This window comes from Castor canadensis, chromosome 2 (genome assembly GCF_047511655.1).
Source record: "Castor canadensis chromosome 2, mCasCan1.hap1v2, whole genome shotgun sequence".
Taxonomy (NCBI): Eukaryota; Metazoa; Chordata; class Mammalia; order Rodentia; family Castoridae; genus Castor; species Castor canadensis.
Window position 1 is genome coordinate 181,575,684 of NC_133387.1, and position 19,701 is coordinate 181,595,384.

Consider the following 19,701-nt stretch of genomic DNA (forward strand, 5'->3'; position numbering starts at 1 on the left):
TACTATTAATTAGGAAAACTATAGCTGTATATTTTTTTTAATTTACTTTGAACGCTACATGTTGACTCATATAAAACTGTACAACTGAATGCACTATTGTATACCTATATGAATCAAGATTTTATACTAAAAATATACTCAACAAAAAGAAAAAATAAAAATACAAAGCTAGGACTGCAGATGTGGCTCAAGCAGTACAGTGCAAACCCCAGTATCACCAAAAAAAAAAAAAAGGTAGTACCGTGATCTTTATCCCCAGTTTCAACTTCGTATTTATCAACTGACTGGCTTCACAAGAAAATGTTACAACTAATTTCTTTGCCTTGCAAATAATGACTCATGCAACCTTGAAAATGGTATACAAGCATGAACTCTTTTTTGAACCGAACGCATTATATGGCAAGTTTGGCAGAAAAAGGGTCATGAATGAAAATGTTAATTAACGGGTGTATGCATATAAAGTTGCGGGCTTCCACACTCACTTTAAAAGTCTGCTTAAGTTAAACAAGCTTAAAGCTGAATTTCGTGCTAAAAAAAATTCCATTACATCAAAAGCCTGTTTATCTACAAAACAAAAATAACAAACTCCATAAGCTCTAGACAAAATGAAGGTCCACTTATTTCAAAGAAGACCCTCATAATTTCCCTACCTGTTCGTCCCTGAAAACTCACTATTATGAAATCTAGCCTGAAATGAGTCACTGAAAGGCATTCTCTCCCCTCTCTCAGAAGAAATCCCAAGTGCTATAGTACCACTAAACTCTTAGAAGAGAAGAAAGTCACGCAGAAAGATTAGAAACAACATTTTAGGACTCGTGGAGCAATCAGTGCAGACTGAAAAGCAGCACCCAAACATTCCTACCACTTTCCTAGTGTTCATTCAAAATTGAAAACTTCTGGTCTCACAGAAGTTACAATGTAACAGACTATAAGGCATCCATAAACTGATTTTTTTTTTAATATTCAGATATACTACACAAAAACAACAGCTACCATGAACATATTTTAAGTTTTAAGGGTTTTTTTTTGTTTGTTTTTTTAAAAAGGAGTGGAGGCTTGGAAGTAAAAGATTAAGGGAAAGAGAAGGAAGCAAATGAATGTATTGATTTAACTGCAAAATAATAACAGGATATAACAGAGTTCTGAGTATCCAAAGTGACCAATCAGAGCCTAAACATAGCTGAATTCCATCCCAGCCCCAGCACGTCCCTAACACAAGAATAAAACCCTTCTTATCTTGTTCAGCCATGTGTCGCCTGCCACAAACTGCAAAACAGAACAACGCCCAAAACCAGCCAGTCTGATTTCAACTGAGGACAGACTCTGTAGTCAGAAGCACCACAATGAAAGAACTCCAACTCACACAGCTGGCCTGGTGGCTCTGCACACTCTACAGAACAAAGCCATACCACATACAGTACTTCAAACTTGAAAGGATCTCCAAAAGGCTACACTGGCACTATTAATTTGCCAATCATCCTACAACCAGAAAAAAATATATACCTACTGTACGTTGGACTTAAGACGGTGGGGAAAAGGTGAGGCAGGTAGGGCTGAGAGGACACTAGAAATTATTCTATTCTCATAATTTTAAAATACCCTCATATTTTAAGGCACCCTGCCATAAAAATAATACTAAACCAGTACATCCAGATTTCACCTCAACAGATACTTAAATCAGGAACAACTACTCCCCTAAAGAGAAATGGCTCTTTATGTCTATGGGAATGATATGTTTAAAGAAAAAGTTGTGGTCACACAATAATTCTCATTTAAAAAAAAAACAAACTAGTAATAAATCCCTAACAAACAGATTTCACCAGAATTAAGCAACTCAAGTTGTTTTTCTTCCTTTAAAAAAAAAAAAAAAAAGTAGTTAGGAGTACCTGAACCAGCTCAAGAATATTAATCCCAAAGCACTTTGCTGATTAATCTTAAAATACTCACCTTTCAATCTTTCATGACTAGCACAGTGCTTGACACAAGCCTTCCATCAGTTCAAGAGCCAATTTCTTTTTAAAATACATCTGTGTTCTTGTTTTAAATGGCTGTTGTCTAATGCAATAAACAGAGGTTTGCACTGGGGAATTACTTTTAGGCCTTATAGCCACAAAGTCTTATTACTAACACTTGTTCAAACTGCTTCCCTTCACCAAGGTGAACAACTTTTTCCCAGTGTTAAAAGTCACTTCACAACACTTGATCTTATATAATGTACACTTTGTTTTTCCTAAATATCCAAATAAACCAAAACTTTTGGTGGGAAACAAAAAGAACAGACTTTCAATAAATGCATGCTTCCTGAACGCTCATGTGCCATCTAAGTTAGGAAATAAAATCTCAAGATTTTATTTGCAAGATAGTGGAAGGAGGAAGAAAACCCCTGAGAAGCAAAGCTGAAGAAAATCATTACTTGGGTGACTCTGTGTGGAATGGGCTGGTGATCTAAACTTCTGTTTCTATAAATTACTACATCAGTTCCTGGTAAGACTTCTTGTCTCTGGCTCAACAGTAAGGGCAAGAATTGAATGAACCAGCAAGACAATTATCCGCAGGCCCATGAAAGTGATTTCTCAGAAGCAAGACCCTGAAAAGAGATGGGTGGGCTGCCGACACAAACAAAACATTGTCACTACCCATGCAAAGTGCATTCTCAGAAAAAACTTATCTCACTGAAAATGAACATTCATTTAACAAACATAAACACTTTCAATATTTAATGGAATCTTTTAGGTGAACATTCACGTGACACTGGAAAGCATCAACAGGAAGAGGAAGTTCTGTTTCTGGAGTAGCTGTTCTGGTATGATAATGGAATTTGGCCCTTTTAAAATCAACAAATGAGTCCGACAATTGGGTGAAACTCTCTTATTAGGAAATCAAGCCACTTTCTGCAGGAGCAGTATTTCATCAAAAAAGCTTTGGGCTTCCAATTCAGTTATGTGATCTGCTTTTTCACAATGTAATAATTTGAAGGTTGACTTAAAAATGTAAGCAGACTAAAATTTGGGACTAACATACAATGTCTTATTAATTTGAGAAATGGAATGTGCTAAAGGAACCAATATACCTTCAACACTTAATCTATCCAAAGAATGCTACTTCAACCATATATAGTTCACACACACACATCTCCATGCAACATTGACTAGTAAACAAATCCACCTGCCATGCTTGAACCATGCTTCGGGTTTATATCCCTTAATGCAAGTGTTTCTGGAAGATGAAATATTAAAATAGAATAATTAAAAGTAAGCTCAGTGATTGTCCCTCATCTCTTTCTGCTCCTGGATTACTGCCTTCAGCAAGAGCCTGTGATTTACTGGTAATGTCAACATTCTGGAAAATTATTAAATGATTAATAATTAAACAAGGTACAGGTCAACACTTAAGAGAAATCAAGTTCACAAACCACCATACAGCAGGGTGAAAATTAAGTTCACAAATATAAATTCCCTAAATGTAACAATGTCTGGAGATGCATCAACACCCACCGACCTCAGGCGCTGACCTTCACCCAAAATGACTTCCTCTGGTTCCAAGTTGACTCCACAACCCTAACGCACAGTCCAGACAGAAAACAATCCAAAACCATGGTTTTCCCTACCTCTTTTCTGGGGATATGTGGGGGGAGGGGAGTTACTCTCCTGAAAAACTGCATTTCCAAATCCAATCCACCGAATAACTTGGCAGCAATCCTGGACTAATTGCACAGCTCAGAAACAACCCCCTTGCCAGTGCCTGTCAATTTCACTGGCCAAAGGCAAATCTGCAAACCGGACTGCCCGGCTGGGGAGGGTCTCATCCTGGGAGGCTAAGCGCAGAAGGAACTTCATACTCACCTGTCGGTGATAGTAGACTGTGTGCCACTCATTGGGGCCCTTGGCGCGAGATCCTCCTTTTTATCCAACTTGCATTTTACAGTAACACCTCCACCCCACCCCCAGTACTCTGGGATCAGGCCCAATTCCGGCAGGGACACCGAAGTCCAACTCAAAACTCCATTCAGTCATCTAGAACATCCGATGGGAAGAAGAGGTCATGGAAAAGGGGATGCAGATTGAAGCAAAACAAGTTTCTCTCCCAGAACCCAGAAAGTCAGAAGGAGAGCTATGGAGCGAGCGATAAAAATCCTCAAGCCAAACTTCGTCACAGAGGGAAGTCGCGAGCCGTGGGAAGGGAACCCGGAATCCCTCCTCCAGGGCTGGGGCGGGATCGGCTTGGGGGACGGGCGTCGGCTCCGGTGGCGAACGCGGGGCCTCGAGTCGCAGGACCGGGCCCTCGGGTGTCCCCGCTGTCTATCTGGGGCTGCCGGCTGCTCGGGGCTGCTGCCTCGGCCGCGTCTCGGGCCGTCCCTCGCCGGGCTCGCGCCGCCCCATGTCCCCGAGCCCCTCAGGTCTTCCTCCGCGACCCCACCAGGCTCGGGGCGCCGGGACGAGGCTCGGGTACTGGGGTGGGGGGATGGGAGAGGAGTCCCGCAGCGCGAGGTGACAGGGACCGGGTCTCTCAGCGCCCCATCCCTCAGAGGCCCGGACTCTTCCGCAGTCGGCACAAACGCCGGCGGCTCCTCCCCAACCCTCCGGTAGGCGGCGGTTCCCGCGAGGAGCGAGAGGTCCCCGTCCGGCCGGGCCTCTGAGCGGCGGCCACGGCAGTGGCAGCGACTCCCGCGCAGGGCCGGCTCCTCGCCGGGTTTCGGGAGCCCTCGCGGGAACGCGCGTGAAGGGCGGAGGAGGCCGCCGCCGGTGGGGGAGGGGAGGAGGGGGGGGGGAGAGAGAGAGAGAGAGACAGATAGACAGACAGGGGGGCGCGCGACAATTGCGGGCGCGCGCGCGGGTTCCGGTTCCGGTTCTGTCTTCCCGGCTGCGGCGCGTCCTGAAGCCAGTAAACGAGCTGAGCTAGCGAGCAAGCGAACTGTGAGGCTGATCCCCTCCCCCGCCGACTTTTTGGGCCTCCTCCCTGTGACTTCGGGAAGCCGCCTCACCCGGGATCCCTCCGCTGCGCCGCCCGCGCCCCGCTCCCGCCGCCCGCGCACTCGCTTGGACTCACGCCGCCCCCGCGCGGACGCCTCCGCCGAGCCGAGTTCGGGGGAGAGGAAAAGTAGTTCTCCGGCGCGGAGGGAGGTGATGACGGCTCGCGGTTCCCGGGAGTCCCACCTCTCGGCCCCCGAGTGCCGGGAATGTGCACTTTGCAGTCTAGCTTTAATCCGGGACCGCGGAAGAGCACCTTTCCAAGCCCAAGTTCATGACCAGAGGGGTCTTTGGCCATTGCCTGCCCTCCCCCCCTTCCCGGAAACTTTCATTCCTTGAGGGAATGTACTTGTTCACCTGGTTGAATACTTTTGAGGACCGGACGCGAGCTTAGGTCCAGTGTTGTCTGGACAGTGTCCCTGATTCCTGAAGCAAACCCAAGCACAGACAGGTTTTGGCGTTGGCCGCTCACCTGGGGCACCTGCTGGCCCCGGCTGGGCTGCGATGGAGGCCGCCGCGCACGAGTCCTGGCTGACCGGGGTTGTGTAGAGGAGGGGGCCGTGCAGGCCGGGGAGAAACGATCTGGGCACTGCAGCCGGGATTTCTAGATGTAAATATTGCTTTTCAGGCTGTTTTGCCTTGGCAAAATGCAAGGTGTTATTTGCCAGATTGAGAAAGCATGGGTGCTTTCCACAGCCACTTAACAAGCTTGTTGTGAAAAGAGGTGAGAGAAGAAAATTAAGTGCATGTATGCAGTCAGTAGTGTTTCGGGTTTCTCTGAAGCGTTCCCAAATATTTTTCCGGTTTCTTTTTCTTTGGGGTCAGAGACATTTAGCTATCCATCTGGTTTTGTGGCTGAATAATTCAGTTCTGTGGCAGTTGAAGTACCATCAGCAATGCTGTACTCCCATTCTGCCGACAAACATCTGAAGTGGCTGTCGCTTTTATCCATCTTAAGCCCGTGTCGGTGGCAAGGGACTGCAGCCATTTTGTGGAAATCAAATCTAATAAACAGTGGATGTAGAGAGAGGAAACAATTACCTCTTAACAATGCTGCTTCTAAAAGTCATTCCACAACAGTTCATGAAAAGATCATTATCCCTGAATAGATGCATGATCTCAGACTGACGTTAGGACGGGGTAAAAAAAGGAAAAGATAAACAGAGGCCAAAGATGACTCTTTATTGCTGGGTTTTTTTTTTTTTTTTTTTAAGTTCAGGGCACAGCCAGCTAATTTTGTAATGTTTATTTTTGGAAAGAATAGAAACAGATTAGAGTTCCAAGCCACTTTCCTAATGATCAGACCTGAACACATTGCCACCTGCTGGTGTGTTGCAACATGACAATCCTGTCCTGAAGACTCCCAATTAACTTGTTCAAGTCTTACAACTGGAACGAGCTCCATCCATTTATATGCAATAAGCAAAATTTAAAGCTTATCCCGAAATTTAGTAGAGCTTTTTAAGTGTCGACTGACCTATTTCCCCCTATTCTAATTAACGTTACAATGTCAGGATCTTATGAATGGGACTTGATGACTCATCAAATAATGCGTTTTAAAAATGAGTTCCCATCTTCGCTTCAAGGGTGCCTCAGTACTTAAGCTTCAGGAATAAAACAAACTGGGAACGTTTCCTAATTCACCTTCTCTTCCTTGCATACAAAACCTTTTGGCAAGCTTCTTCCAAGGCCCCTCCAAATTTAACAAGCCCAAGGTTCTAGCTGTGAGCAAAGAAGGCATTTTGTTGTGGGAAAGTCTCAGATGTTAAGCGAATGACTGAATAACTGACTGGTGGATATTCATTCTAGAACTTAAATTTTTCATGATAAAAATCTCTATGGTCACCCCTAATGCACTAATGATAAAAATATCCTTAGAAAGCCTCTTTACAGCTATGGGCAGGTCCATTGTTCTAAAATTCCTACCTTCAGGAAGGTCACCCTGGCCTATGTAGATCCCTCCCTATGTAGGCCCTATGAAGATCCTAGGTAGGTCATAGTCCTATACCTAGAAAAGTGGCAGTGAGCCAATCCACTGGACAGGATCTTCCAGGGAGGTTGCCAGTGAAAGTTTGTTTAAACCACACTCATCCATTTGTCCATTCTTTCAATGTGCTTGCTAAGTACCCAGGTCCAGGATTGTTTTAGTCCAGTTCAAAAGACAGCCAGAAGCCCTGTCTTCAGGGACCCACTCCCACACCATCGTGTCCAAGGCAACAGCCCAAAGGGGTGAAGAACCAAAAAATTAAGTTCTCCCTCTTTAGGCAAACTATTTTCCCCATGTTGATTGTCACCCCCCCCATTAAAAAATAATAATAGGAATGATTAATGCTAAACAGCAGGTTAATGTCACCAGTAAGTATGAATAGAGGTCAGTATTTCTACAAGCCAAAAAAAGACTATTTTTAAAAATTTCTTGGTAAAACCACAACAAAGACAAAAAGGCAGACTGGATTTATAAAAAGTTATTATATTTTTATAAAATTTAATACAAATTTTGTTGAAATATAAATCATTCTTGAGCAGTTAGTTATTATTACATAGTAATTCAAATGCAAATGAGTATTTCATTTTGTCTGGCCATTCCACAGGTTAACTAGCCCTTCATTTACCTGTGGTGAAGCAAGTCAGCATCTCAACTGGTGAGTCATCTTCATTTCGATTTTTCTCTCAGAGAAGTTTCTTCATAGTTATTAGAAGAAACATCAAGAAAAGCTAAAATGAGGGAGTCCCTTCCTTTATCATTAATTCAGGTTTCTCATTATCCAAAAGTGCCATGAGTGTGCCCAAACTGCCAGATTTGCAGTCCCTTCACTTCCAAGGGGAAGAGAGAAAAGAACTAGGACCAGATTAAGCCTATTCACTTGTCTGGTATGGAACAGGTTGCACTGTGCCAAAATTCAAGAGCCAGCTTTTTTTTTTTTAAAGTTCATGTGCCAAGCTACTCTTTTTCTACCAGGCTTTTGCTGAAATCATCATTCCCCAGCATCCTACTCTGCCCACAATTTTGCTGGAAAGAAACTCACCAGCATTTTAGGGACAATGACCCTAGGAAAAGAGGTGGAGATGCAGTCTGGTGCATTATATCAATGCTCAGAGAAACTCTTTGACCAAATGACAGTCATGTTAAAGATCCCATTGCTAACAATCCTTTAAAGCTGCTTTTCCCTGTGCAGCAATGAACATGCAGTTCTAACCACTCCCTCCTGACATCCATTTTCAAGATCACTCGTTAGATTAGTATTACCAGTGACCATAGAATAGACTGACACTTCCTCCTGGTTTTTGGCCTTGACTTCAGTAGCACCTATCACTTGGTTACCAACTGAGCTAACCAGTCACCACTGATCTAAATAACATGGTAAAAAGAGACAAATACATAAATAAATAGTACTTCATTTCTTTCATTAAAGCCCTACATGAGAGCCAGGAATGGTGGTAAATACCTATAATCACAGCACTGGGGAGATTGGAGGAGGATCACAAGTTCAAGGCCACCCTGGGCTACATAGTAAGATCCTGTCTAAAAAAAAAGAAAAAAAAGAAAAGCCTACATTGAAGACCTCCATTAATAAACACCACATAATATCTCTATGAAATACACAGAGGGTATTTCATTCATAACGGGTTTAAATTGAGAGCAAGAGTAAGTAACTGACCTGCCTCAAATGATCTGGCTAGCAAAGAACCAGGAATTCTTGATTCCTAACCCCCAGTTCTTAGCTTTTATTCTTGCTTCACCTACATGAGATTAGAGACTGCCACACTAAGAAACATTTTTTTCCTTCTAACACTGTTCTTGCCACATTAGTTTGTCTTCAAGAGTGGCACCTGTTTTAAAGAAAGGAGAATAAGTAGAAAGAATACTAAAAGGAGCTGGGTGTGATACTTCACACTTGTAATCCCAGCACTAGGGAGGCTGAGACAGAAGGATCATGAGTTTGAAGCCAGCGTGGACTATATAGTGAGACCTTGGCTCAAAAAATGAAAAGAAAAAAAAGAAGAAATAGCCTCATCACACTGAGGCCGGTGCCCATGTTCAAGTCTTTGGTTTTAGTTTGTAACATGCACAACACAGCTGAAATCTGAAGTCCCTTCTCAAGCCCAGTGGAAGCCACATAGGAAATCTCCATGGAATTTAGTCATGGCCTCTCATGCCTAGGAGATTAATGCATAAAAGCCCTGAGAACTGGCATAGTTTTCCTGGTAAGCAGAACCTATACAACAAGACTTGGTAAGGCTACCCACACCTCATTCATCTTGCACTCAAAACCCTACTTCTATGGTTTTGTGCACAAGAGTTGACCGGCCTGAACTGCTATCCTTGGAAAGGCCTATTTGCAAGATGGCTGGCATCTGGGAACTTAGATTTTAGGAGGGCTCTCACCACTAACTGATAGGACTGGCTTGCTGTGTGTGCCCAAATTGTTTGTGCAAATACTGTGTCTTATGCTGAACACCTGCTTTCCTATGGGGAGTCTTGAATTTTGCTATGTGCCAGGCAGAAGCCTCTCATGAAAGCTTTGAACACCAAATCTTTAATGCCTTTCTCTGGTAGGCAACATTTCATGTGTTGTCACAAATCACTGCTAGAGGAATTAAATACATCCTGAGTGATCCAAATGGGAGAGGACTCCAGGAGCTGATGCCTGGTTCTCCTCAGACTCTGCCCCAGGTATTTCTTCCATTTACTGATTTTTTTTTTTTTAAGATCCTCTCACGACCATAAATAAAAGCTGTAAGGCTATATGCTGAGTCCTGAGTTCTCCAAGTACATCCAGGAACCTGGGGTGGTTTGGGGGACCTCAAACACAGTAGATATAGGGAAGTTTGGTAGGTAACACCCCGACTGCTGTCAGATTCACTCCCATCCTTCTTTCCCTCTTTGTTTAAGCAGATCCATATCCCCGAAGCAATGCTAGAATGTCAAAGGATGTCTCTTCCAGGCAGTCCTCATTCTCACATACATAAAATGCTACATAGAAAGCAGAAGTAAGTGTGTATTTAAGGAATTACCCCTAGAGAAACAGGAAACAGCACTAATCTTTTTCAAGTTCCTTTCAAAACTGATTATCAAGCTTCAGAGACCAGCGGACCCAGAGTCACCACACATGAACAAATGCCAGAGTCCTGACTTCTTCCCAATTACCACTGACGATGCCCACTTTCGACAACTGTGCTACTGCAGAAGTTACTATTGTAATACTGCACATGCTCGGCTTGAACACTGACCAAAGTGATCAACAGATTTAGCCCTTTTTTGAAACCTAAGTGTTATAAGTGCGATTCCATAACAGTCCGGACTGTTTGCGATCCAGTTGCCATCGGAAGCAAGTCTTGGCTAGTGTGTCTTGAGATGTCCGTTGTATTTTAGCTGCCGTTCCTCATTCCGCCTGCTTCTCCATGAATGGTACTTCTTGATGCTTTTCTTCCAGGCAAAGCGCCAGATACTCAGCATAAAACACCAAGACACAGCATACATTGCTACCCCTCCCACCTTCACAAACCACTTGGGCGTGGGTGAGACCATTTCACAGAAAAGGAGGTGAGCTCCTACTCCAATCCTCACACCAGTGAACAGAGCCACAAAGAGGAAGTCCACCACGTCGCCAGTGAAACTGTGGTACTGGCCTGTTTCACGGAGAAACCAGCGCATCTGCAGCAAGGGATTGGTGATCTCACTGCCAAAGAGTACCGCATTGACCTCTGTGCCCGACTCCCCAAGCACCAGGGCCATGATGACACCCAGGATGCTCAGAGTATGGTGAGCCAGCATCAGCGCACCCTCAGACTGGAAATAGAGGCACCAGCCCAAGTCAAATATGAAGTAGCCCAGGGTGAGACACAGAACGTGAACTTGGAGAGGTGTGTTGGGTGAGCCTGAAACAAAACAAGACAGAAGCAAACTGAGTGTCTAGGAATTATGGCAGCTGCATAGGGATCCTATGTTATTGTCTTTCAGGCTTTATTGAATCACTGAAGGCAATAAAATCAGTGGCAGGCACAAGTTCCTTAATTAATGATAACCAAAAAAAGACAAAACTCTAAAAGTTGGTCTTTATCAAACCAAATGATATTCGGGTCCCAGAAAACATTATTTTGATGTTAGACTTCAATGAGTGATTTATGCACAAGCAACAATCTCAGTGTCCTCTCTATGGAACAGCATAAAATTGAATTATTTTGTTGTTTCAATTAAATACTAAGCCTCTTTCCTCTTTTTAAAAACCAGCTAAGGGTCTGTTCTAGACCCTTGGTTCATCCTATTCTGAACACCAGATTCATTTCATAGCTTAAGGGATGTTGGACACCCAATATTAGGATGGCCACCCTAAGCCATCCTGAAAGTACACTCCAGAGAGAACCCCCAAAGTTAGGGCATTCCATGTCCAAGCACAGGGGACGCAAAGACCTGACATATCTGAAACCAGTAAGAACCTTCATATAGAATACAAAGCTTAAGAACTTCTTTCTTCTCAGTTTGACAATTTTAGGGAAAACTCAGAACTCAATATGAGAGTCTAACAAAATTTTTAAAAAGAGTCTGCCAGGCCTGGTGGTACACACCTGTAATCCCAGCACTAGGGAGACTGAGGCAGAATGATCTGTAGTTCCATGCCATTCTGGGCTATATAGTGAGATGCTGTCTTTAAAAAAAAAAAAAAAATCTAAGGAATTTTTGTTATCATATTCCAGGGCTGGGGGTGGTAGCACAAGGCCCTAAATTCAAAAACTCATATTCCTTTACTTTAAATATAACATTTACTTAGGTTAAAAGCAAAATGGTGAGAAAAGACCATGAAATTTAAACTGGGTAATGGTGGCTCATGCCTATAATCCTAGCTACTTGGGAGGCAGAGATCAGAAAGATCAAGGTTAGAAGTCAGCCTGGGCAAATAGTTCTCTGGACCCTGTCTCAAACTAATCAGAGTGAAGTAGACTAGAGGTGTGGCTCAAGAGGTAGAGCACCTGCTTTGAAAGCTCAAAGCCCAGAGTTCAAATCCAGCCCCACCAAAAAAAAAAAAAATTAAAGCTAGAGTGGCTATTTAATAATAAAGTATAATAAAAAAAAAAACTCATATTCCATGGAAGTTGTAAGCCAAATTGTGTCCCCGAAAACTTGTGTGTTGAAGCCCTAAAGCCTAGTATCTTAGAATGTGATAGTATTTGGAAACAGGAACTTTTAAGAAGGTAATTAAGTTAAAATAGAGTCATTAGAGTGGGCCCTAATCCAATATGACCAGTGTACTTATAAAAAGAGGATGTTAGAAAACACACACATGGGGTGGGGGGGAGGGGATATGAGGACACAGTGGAAGAACAGTCATCTGCCAGCCATAAAGAGAGATCTCAGAAGAAACCAGCACCTTGATCTTGACTTCCAGCCTCCAGAACTATATGAAGAAATCTGTGTTGTTTACGGCCTCCAGTCTTGTGGTATTCTTTTATGGCAGCTTCAGCAAACTAATACCAAGAGGCAAATATTTTTGTATACTAAGGAATTACCACTTGTATCTGCCAGGTGCTAATGGCTCATGTCTTTAATCCTAGCTACTCAGGAGGCAGATCAGTAGGATCGAGGTTTGAAGCCAGCCCAGTTTGTGAGACCCTGTCTCAAAAATACCCAGTCTCAAATACAAAACAGGACTGGCAGAGTGGCTCAAGGGGTAGGGCACCTGCCTAGTAAGTGTGAGGCCCTGAGTTCAAACCTCAGTACTGCAAAAAAAAAAAAAAATTAACACAACTACCTCAAATAATGAAGTATGGTGGGGGGTTGGGTTTTTTGGGAGGGTTGAACCTTTTGGTTTTGGGGGAGCTTTTTGAGACAATGTTTAACTAGGTATCAAGTTAGCCTTGAACTTGTGATCTGCCCGTTTCCACCTCCTGAGTGCTGGCATCACAGTATACATTGCACACCTGCTGTCATTATTTAAGTCCATGATGGTAAATTCATACAACCCAATATTATGTAATAATTAAAAAAGATTAGGAAAATAAAATAAGTAAACAAAAAAAGACAGGCTAAGATCTACACACAGATGAGGAAAGATGTAAGATCAAGTAAAAAAAGGCAGGTTACCCAAATAGTTAATATGTATAACACAGTTCTATTTATCTTTTTGGGGTGGCAAAAGATGTTGTCACTGGCTTTATGTTTTGAATACTTCTAATTGAGCAAATTGTAACAAGCAATCTAAAATTTGTTTTGAAAGTAGAGTTACGAAAAGCAGAAGCAATAGATGACACAATGTCAATGAAAATGAATAAAAATGAAAACTGCAATACAAATTAGAATGGTAGCTATTCTTCAATATTATACTTTTTTTTTTTTTTTTTTTTTGTTACTGGGGTTTGAACTCAGGGCCTACACCATGAACCACTCCACCAGTCCTTTTTTGTGTTGGGTCTTGTGATCTATTTGCCCGGGCTGGCTTCGAACCTCAGTTCTCCTGATCTCTGCCTCCTGAATAGCTAGGATTACAGGTGTGAGCCACTGGTGCCTAGCTATACAAATTATTTTTTTAAAGTTCCATTCTAAGACTACCCCCAAAATCATAACTACCTAAGGAAACTCTCTAATGTCCCCTACCTACCTGGGTGGGTAAAAGGCCAAGGACCATCAATGAAGCCAATATAAGCGGAGAGGCCTATAGAGAGGACTCCATGGGTGAAGGTCACAAGCCGGCAGCTCCACTCGTAGCTTCGGTGCCTATTCAGGCGGCAGAAAGATGCATAGAGCGAGAGCCAGCCACACAGGCTGCACAGCACCTGCAGACACAGAGCTAATGCCATCCTACGATGAAAAGACCAAAACCAGAAAAACAAAGGATGTACCCTAAGAAGACAGCAGTGGGTTGTTTTGTGTATATGTCCACATTGCTACCATAGAATAAATAGTACAAAGACATCGCCTTTACTGAAACACTTCTTCCTTCTCTACGTAGAATTCTTCCTTCAAGGCTCCTCGGTTTAAATATGGTTGCATTTATAACTCTGTGTTCCTTAAAGAGATAACATGTTGACCACTGGTGAAAGCTGGAACCTGGAAACCAGGAACCACACTCTGAGTTGGTATGTTGACTGACATCACACTAGTTACGATGAGCAAGTGTAGTAACAACCCTCCAGCAATGACTGACTTTGGACAATAATACGCAGATAATACAACCCATGAATCTGATAATGGCTTCACATTTCGAAAGTCCCAATGCAAGCCGGGCGTGGTGGTGCATGCCTGGAATTCCAGATACTCGGGAGGCAGAAGCAGGAGGATCCCAAGTTTAAGGCCAGCCTGGACAACTTAGAGAGATCCTGCCTCAAAATAAAATACAAAAGCGTTTGTAGTGCCTGGGTAGCAAACACAAAACCCTGGGTTTGACCTCCAATATCACCAACAAAACAAAGTAAAACAAACAAACAAGAAAACCAAATCAAAGGTCTTGTGAAAAAACAATAGCAGTAAGTACTTTGGTTTCTGGTACAAATACATGACACAGGGCAATTTAATGTGGTTTTAAGCTAAAAACCACAGCTGAGCTTTGGATTTGGGTCATATGTTTATCAGTCAAAATCGAAAATTGGGGTCCGCCTAAATATACAACAACGAGTCCAGACATCCCGAAAGGAGGAAAATCCTACTTCTGTTCTGAAAATCAGAACAGAATAAATAATCAAATATTTACCAACAGGGAAGCTGAAGGACTTTAAGGTACAAAAGGAAAGATTTTTCTTTTGAAATACAAAAATATCTTTAAGGCATTACTCAGTTAAAAAATGAAACAAAGTCAAAAAAAAAAAAGCTACACTTTGGAATTTTTACTGGTGCAAATACATTTGGGTGAGAGCAGCTAAACTTGAGTCAGTTTAGTCCTACAGAAAGAGTGTCTAAAAATGACCCAAGATGTTGTTATTAATATTCATTAGCTCCTCTGTTGAAAGTATAAAACGTTCCTGATCTCTGTCTCATCTCAGCAGGAATTTTCTGCATGGCCACACTTCATGCTCAACCCTATTCTGACAAGTGAAATAGTATCTGTGGACCAATACACTTCAATACACAAGCCACTCCCAAGAATGCTATCCACAGAGGGCGTTATGAAGGTCAAGTTCTGTACAGCTTTCACCCGAAATCAGATTTCCATTCAAAACCAGTAGGTGTCCATCCTGGGCCTGAGTTCCATTCTGACTCTGCCCCTAGCTACCCGCATGACCGTGGGCAAATCACTTTAACCTACAGAACTTGCTTGTCCAAAAACAAACACAAAAGAAGGAACAAAAAAAAAGAAGAAAGGGAAGAAAAAAGATCTAGAGATCTCCATAGACCAGTCCAGTTCTGACATGGAGTTCTAAGATAAATTTTGTAAAACTTCTGGGCCAATTTTCAGAGCAAGGATAAGAAATACAAAGTACCCACAGTGAAAACATCCTTCCCTTTATTTCCTTTCAAAAGCCAGGGTCACTCACTGGCCAGTAATACGGCTCAGCTCGGTGGACATGCGGATTAATATTTTTAGAGACCTCTTCACTGAATCCTAATTCCCTGGCACCACAGAAGAAACGAAGCCCATATACAAACACGCGAAGAAAAGAACAGACATTGGTGCAGCTCTGTGACCTTGGGGACTGCGTGTCTGGGCGTGGGCGTCGGGGAAGAAGGGAAGGGGATCTGATGGCGATGGCAGCTCCGGTGCCCGAGGCTCCTCTCCGGGGCTCGCGGGGCTGGCCAGGCCAGGCCAGGCAGGCAAGGAGGAGCTTCGGTCCTCGGGGCAGGCGTGGCCAGCGGCGAGCTGCAGTCCCCGGCGCCCAGCAGGGCGCAAGGTCGCATCCATCCCCCGGCGACGTGCCCCACGGCCACGCCCGGCTCGGAGCCCCGATCCCGGGACCGTTATCCGGCCATCGGAGCCTGACGCAGAAAGGTCCGGGCGCCCAAGGGCAGGAGGAGCCCCGCCCGTCCCGAGGCCAGGCTGGGCCGGGTGCCTGCTTCCGTCCACGCCAGGGAACAGGGCAGGCCGGGCCCGGATCCCCAGGGCAGGTCGCCGCCCACCCGGCCGGGCGAGCGCTGTTACCTGGCGGAGCGCACTGGGAAGCCTCCGGCGCCGCGGCGCCCACAGCCAGGGCCGGGATCGCAGCGACAGGAAGAAGCAGATGGGGAGGGGGGAGGGATGAGGCTGTGATGGCGGCGGAGGAGGAGCCGGGGGTCTGGGGGCACCTGCTGGCGGGGAGGACAGAGCGCAGAGCCGCAGCTGGGCCAGAGACGTTGGTTCTGAAAGAAAGCGAGTGGATGGAGGGTCCTCCTACTTTGGGCAGAGGAGGGGAGGGCGATGTAGTGACGATGTGAGACCTGCAGGCTGTTGCCCTTGCTTAAATCATTATCCATTCCTCCCTCCCTGAGATGCAACAGGCTAGTCGCTAATCGTTTATTGAGCACCTACTAAGTGCCTGCACCCCCTACCAGATGCGTTATAGATGCTCTTCTGCTTGAATCTGACTTGGGGAACTAAGCACACAAATTATCAGGAAAGTGCTCACGTCTGGGAATGAGAAGTTATTCTAATTTCAGCATAGCCACCAACTGGGCAGTGCAGTCTAAATTTCAAGAATAAATTCTGCTTGGTATGCCCTTGAGCAAGTGAACTTTTCTGTGCCTCCATTTTCTCATCCACAGAATGGGGAGAGTGATAGCTCTCAATCGTGTATAAAAGGCTTAGAATAATGGCCGGCACATGGCACGATGTATCAACTATATATCACTATGTATCAACTGCTGTCTTATTTCACTTTGGGCAAATCCTTGCCCCTCTCTGGGTCTTAGGTTTCTTGTCTGTTTGTTTTTCAGTTTTTTGTTGTTGCTGCTGTTGTTTTTGAAGGCACTGGGGTTTGAACTCAGGGCCTACACTTTGAACCACTCCCCCAGCCCTTTTTTGTGTTGGGTATTTTTGAGATAGGGTCTCACAAACTATTTGCCCATGCTGGCCTCAAACTGTGACACTCCTGATCTCTGCCTCCTAAGTAGCTAGGATTGCAGGTATAAGCCATTGGTGCCCATCTGGCAGAATCACAGGTCTGTGTCCTCCAAGCTTTTGCTCCTCAAAGTGTGACTGTGGGCCAGCAAAATCTGCATCACCTGGGAGGTTGTTAGAAACACAGACTCTCAGACCCTAACTCCGAACCTGCTAAATCATAATTGCATTTTGCTTTGTTTTCTGAGATAGTGTCTCACCATGTAGTCCAAGTTGGCCTAGAATTCACCATCTTCCTGTTTCAACTTCCTCAGTGCTGGGATTCCAGGTGTGTGAGCCACCATGCTCAGACAGAATTTGCATTAAGGTCCCCAGAGAGATTCCTATGCACATTTTGGCAGTGTTTCTCAACCTTCATCACACACAGTAGAGTCATTTGAAGAGCTTTTAAAATCCCACCACACCCCCCAAATCAATAAATCAAAATCTCTATATGGGTATCAATCATTTTTAAAGCTCCCCATATGATTCCAGCTACAATCAAAGTTGAGAGCCCTCCTTCAGGGGCACTCAGCTAAAATCAGCATCCAATGCATTGAAGATCAACTAGCCTGAATGAAACATGAGATCCATTTCACTAAATGGGTAGGAAGCATGCAGCCCCAATCTTTTCTGTTTGCTGTTTTTCTTTCTGGTTTGTGAATCTGGGACTTTGTGCTGTCACCATTTCCCATAAAAGAAGAGAATTAAAGGTGTCAGGAATCCAAGGGCTGAGAGTATGATAGAGAAGGTGCCCCTTCTTCCCAGGCTAATGGGCCTACAGTGACTGGGATTTGGGGTTCCCAATCCTAGTAACTGGGATTTTTTTTTTTTTTTTTTTTTTTTTTTGGCGGTACTGGGGCTTGTACTCAGGGCCTTCACCTTCAGCCACTCCTCCAGCCCTATTTTTGTAAAGGGTTTTTTGAGCTAGGATCTCACGGAACTATTTGCCCAGGCTGGCTTCGAACCACAATCCTCCTGATCTCTGCCTCTTGAGCAGCTAGGATTACAGGTATAAGCATCTGGCACCAAGCTTGCTCTGGTTATTTTGGAGATGGGGTCTCACGAACTACTTACCTGACTGGTCTCGAACTGTGATCCTCCCAATCTCAGCCTCCCAAGTAGCTAGGATTACAGGCATGAGTCACCAGTGCCCATCTACCTGGGACTAAGCTTTATTTACTTATTTATTTTTAGCCATCCACAATCCCTGTTCCACCAAATCAGTGCCATCCCCCAGAAAAATTCTGGACTACTTGGGTGGGCAGGGAACAGGAAACTCTCCATCACTTTAATAACAATGATGATAGTAATCTCAATAATCACAGATAACATGTATACAGTATTACCTTACTAATGTACCAGGCATTGTTCCAAGTGCCTTCAACGTGCTAATTCAATCCACACAACTCTATGGGATGGAATCTGCTTTTACACCCATTTTACAAGTGACAAACCAAGGCACAAAACGGCCAAAAACTTTCCCAAGGTAATGCAATTAGTAGGAGTTGGGAATGAACTCCGGCAAGATGATTCAGGAGACATGCTGAAATATGCTGCCTCTAGTTGGCTATAATTGCCTCTTGCTTCTATATCACAAATGCTGGGATTACAGACCCGCACCACCAGGCTTGGTTTAGGAATTTCATTTTAAAATTCTTTTCTGTTGTTTTTGTCTTTTTGAGACAGGGTCTTGCTATATAGTCCAAGCTGGCTTCAAACTTGGGATCCTCCTGCCTCATCCTCCCAAGTGCTGAAATTATAGACTTGTACCACCTTGGGAGCCCACAGCTGGGTCCACCAGTTTTGAGTCAATAAAAGATCAGACAATATATCAAATAAAATTTGAAAGCAGCAGCAACAATCTTTTCCTCTTTTATTTCCCCCTCAGTTGTTGCCCTTAGAGTCTTGTCTCTAATTAGAAGCTAACCAAACTTTCACTAAACTTCCTAGAATTATGAATTTTATGGAATCATGCAGCTATGAATGGTGAACTGTGCTCACTTTCAGGTTTGACTCTGCTTAGCAAATGTTCCAGGCAGTGGGCAAAGGAAGCTACTGGAGGATGAGCAGTTAGTCTACAATACCACTTATTTTTCATAAAAACCATGGGCAAATGGATGAAAATCAGAGTTACAGACACTGCAGGAGATAACCCAGCACTCACCTAAGCAGGATGCCAAGGTAGGCAGGACTGCAGCAGGAAAGGATCAGCTGGCCTCCACCTGTGCTTGGGATGGGCACACACATGCTTGTGTGTGCACAGAGACAGGCACAGATATCTTGGTGGCAGAGTAGTCCCTTAGACACTTAAATTACTGCTGAGAGCTCCTCCTGCTGTTGCTTTGCTACATATCTCACACACACACACACACACACACACACACACACACACACACACACACTCATTTTTTTCTTTGAAATGGAGTCTCACTCTGTTACCCAGACTGGCATAGAACTCTTCTGCAATCCTCTGCCTCAGCTTCCTGAGTAACTGGGACTATAGATACACACCAAGGCACTCAGCTCACCTCTTTGAACCAGATCTTTTTCTCAAGAAAGTTAACCACTACCAACAGACCTTCCACTTCGTGATGTGAACTCTGAACTCTTCAGGAACCTGTATAAATATTTCATCTTAGCATACATTTGAGGCTCCAATTCATGTACCAATTGGGATCATTTTTCTCATTCCATTTTGCAAAGCAGGCACTGTATGGCTCCAGCCACCCCTC

At 44.1% G+C, this 19,701-nt stretch overlaps 2 protein-coding genes across 7 annotated transcripts in view; both read right to left on the minus strand.

Annotated features, from left to right (window-relative positions):
- Nucleotides 1–4,026, minus strand: part of Arhgef12 (Rho guanine nucleotide exchange factor 12) — a 128,676-nt gene extending 124,650 nt beyond the window's left edge. For all 3 annotated transcript variants that reach the window (XM_020166507.2, XM_020166509.2, XM_020166506.2), the window contains exon 1: nucleotides 3,843–4,026. In XM_020166507.2, the coding sequence (XP_020022096.2) occupies nucleotides 3,843–3,874 (32 nt within the window). In that variant the 5' untranslated portion in view covers nucleotides 3,875–4,026. The remainder of the gene's footprint in view (nucleotides 1–3,842) is intronic.
- A 3,411-nt stretch (nucleotides 4,027–7,437) lies between these two features.
- On the minus strand, nucleotides 7,438–19,699 carry Tlcd5 (TLC domain containing 5). 4 transcript variants are annotated; one of them, XM_074066531.1, is made up of 3 exons: nucleotides 16,034–19,699; nucleotides 13,562–13,761; nucleotides 7,438–10,847 (listed from the first exon to the last, which is right to left on the minus strand). In XM_074066531.1, exons 1-3 carry the CDS (start codon nucleotides 16,342–16,344, stop codon nucleotides 10,309–10,311), a joined length of 1,050 nt encoding a protein of 349 aa, XP_073922632.1. In that variant the 5' UTR covers nucleotides 16,345–19,699; the 3' UTR covers nucleotides 7,438–10,308. The 4 variants fall into 4 exon arrangements, with proteins under 4 accessions (XP_073922632.1, XP_020022084.1, XP_073922633.1 ...); XM_020166495.2 differs by having other exon boundaries at nucleotides 7,439–10,847; nucleotides 13,562–13,736; nucleotides 16,034–16,260; XM_074066532.1 differs by lacking the exon at nucleotides 16,034–19,699 and adding an exon at nucleotides 15,583–16,020 and having other exon boundaries at nucleotides 7,439–10,847; nucleotides 13,562–13,736.
- Nucleotides 19,700–19,701: the final 2 nt, after the last annotated feature.

Excerpts from the sequence above, each read along its gene's own strand:
- Tlcd5 (XM_074066531.1), bottom strand. The coding sequence starts at position 16,344 with ATGGATAATGATTTAAGCAAGGGCAACAGCCTGCAGGTCTCACATCGT. Across the intron at positions 13,762-16,033 it reads TTCCCAGTGCGCTCCGCCAG|GATGGCATTAGCTCTGTGTC; the intron begins GTAACAGCGCTC and ends TTTTCATCGTAG. Across the intron at positions 10,848-13,561 it reads TTGGCCTTTTACCCACCCAG|GCTCACCCAACACACCTCTC; the intron begins GTAGGTAGGGGA and ends GTTTTGTTTCAG.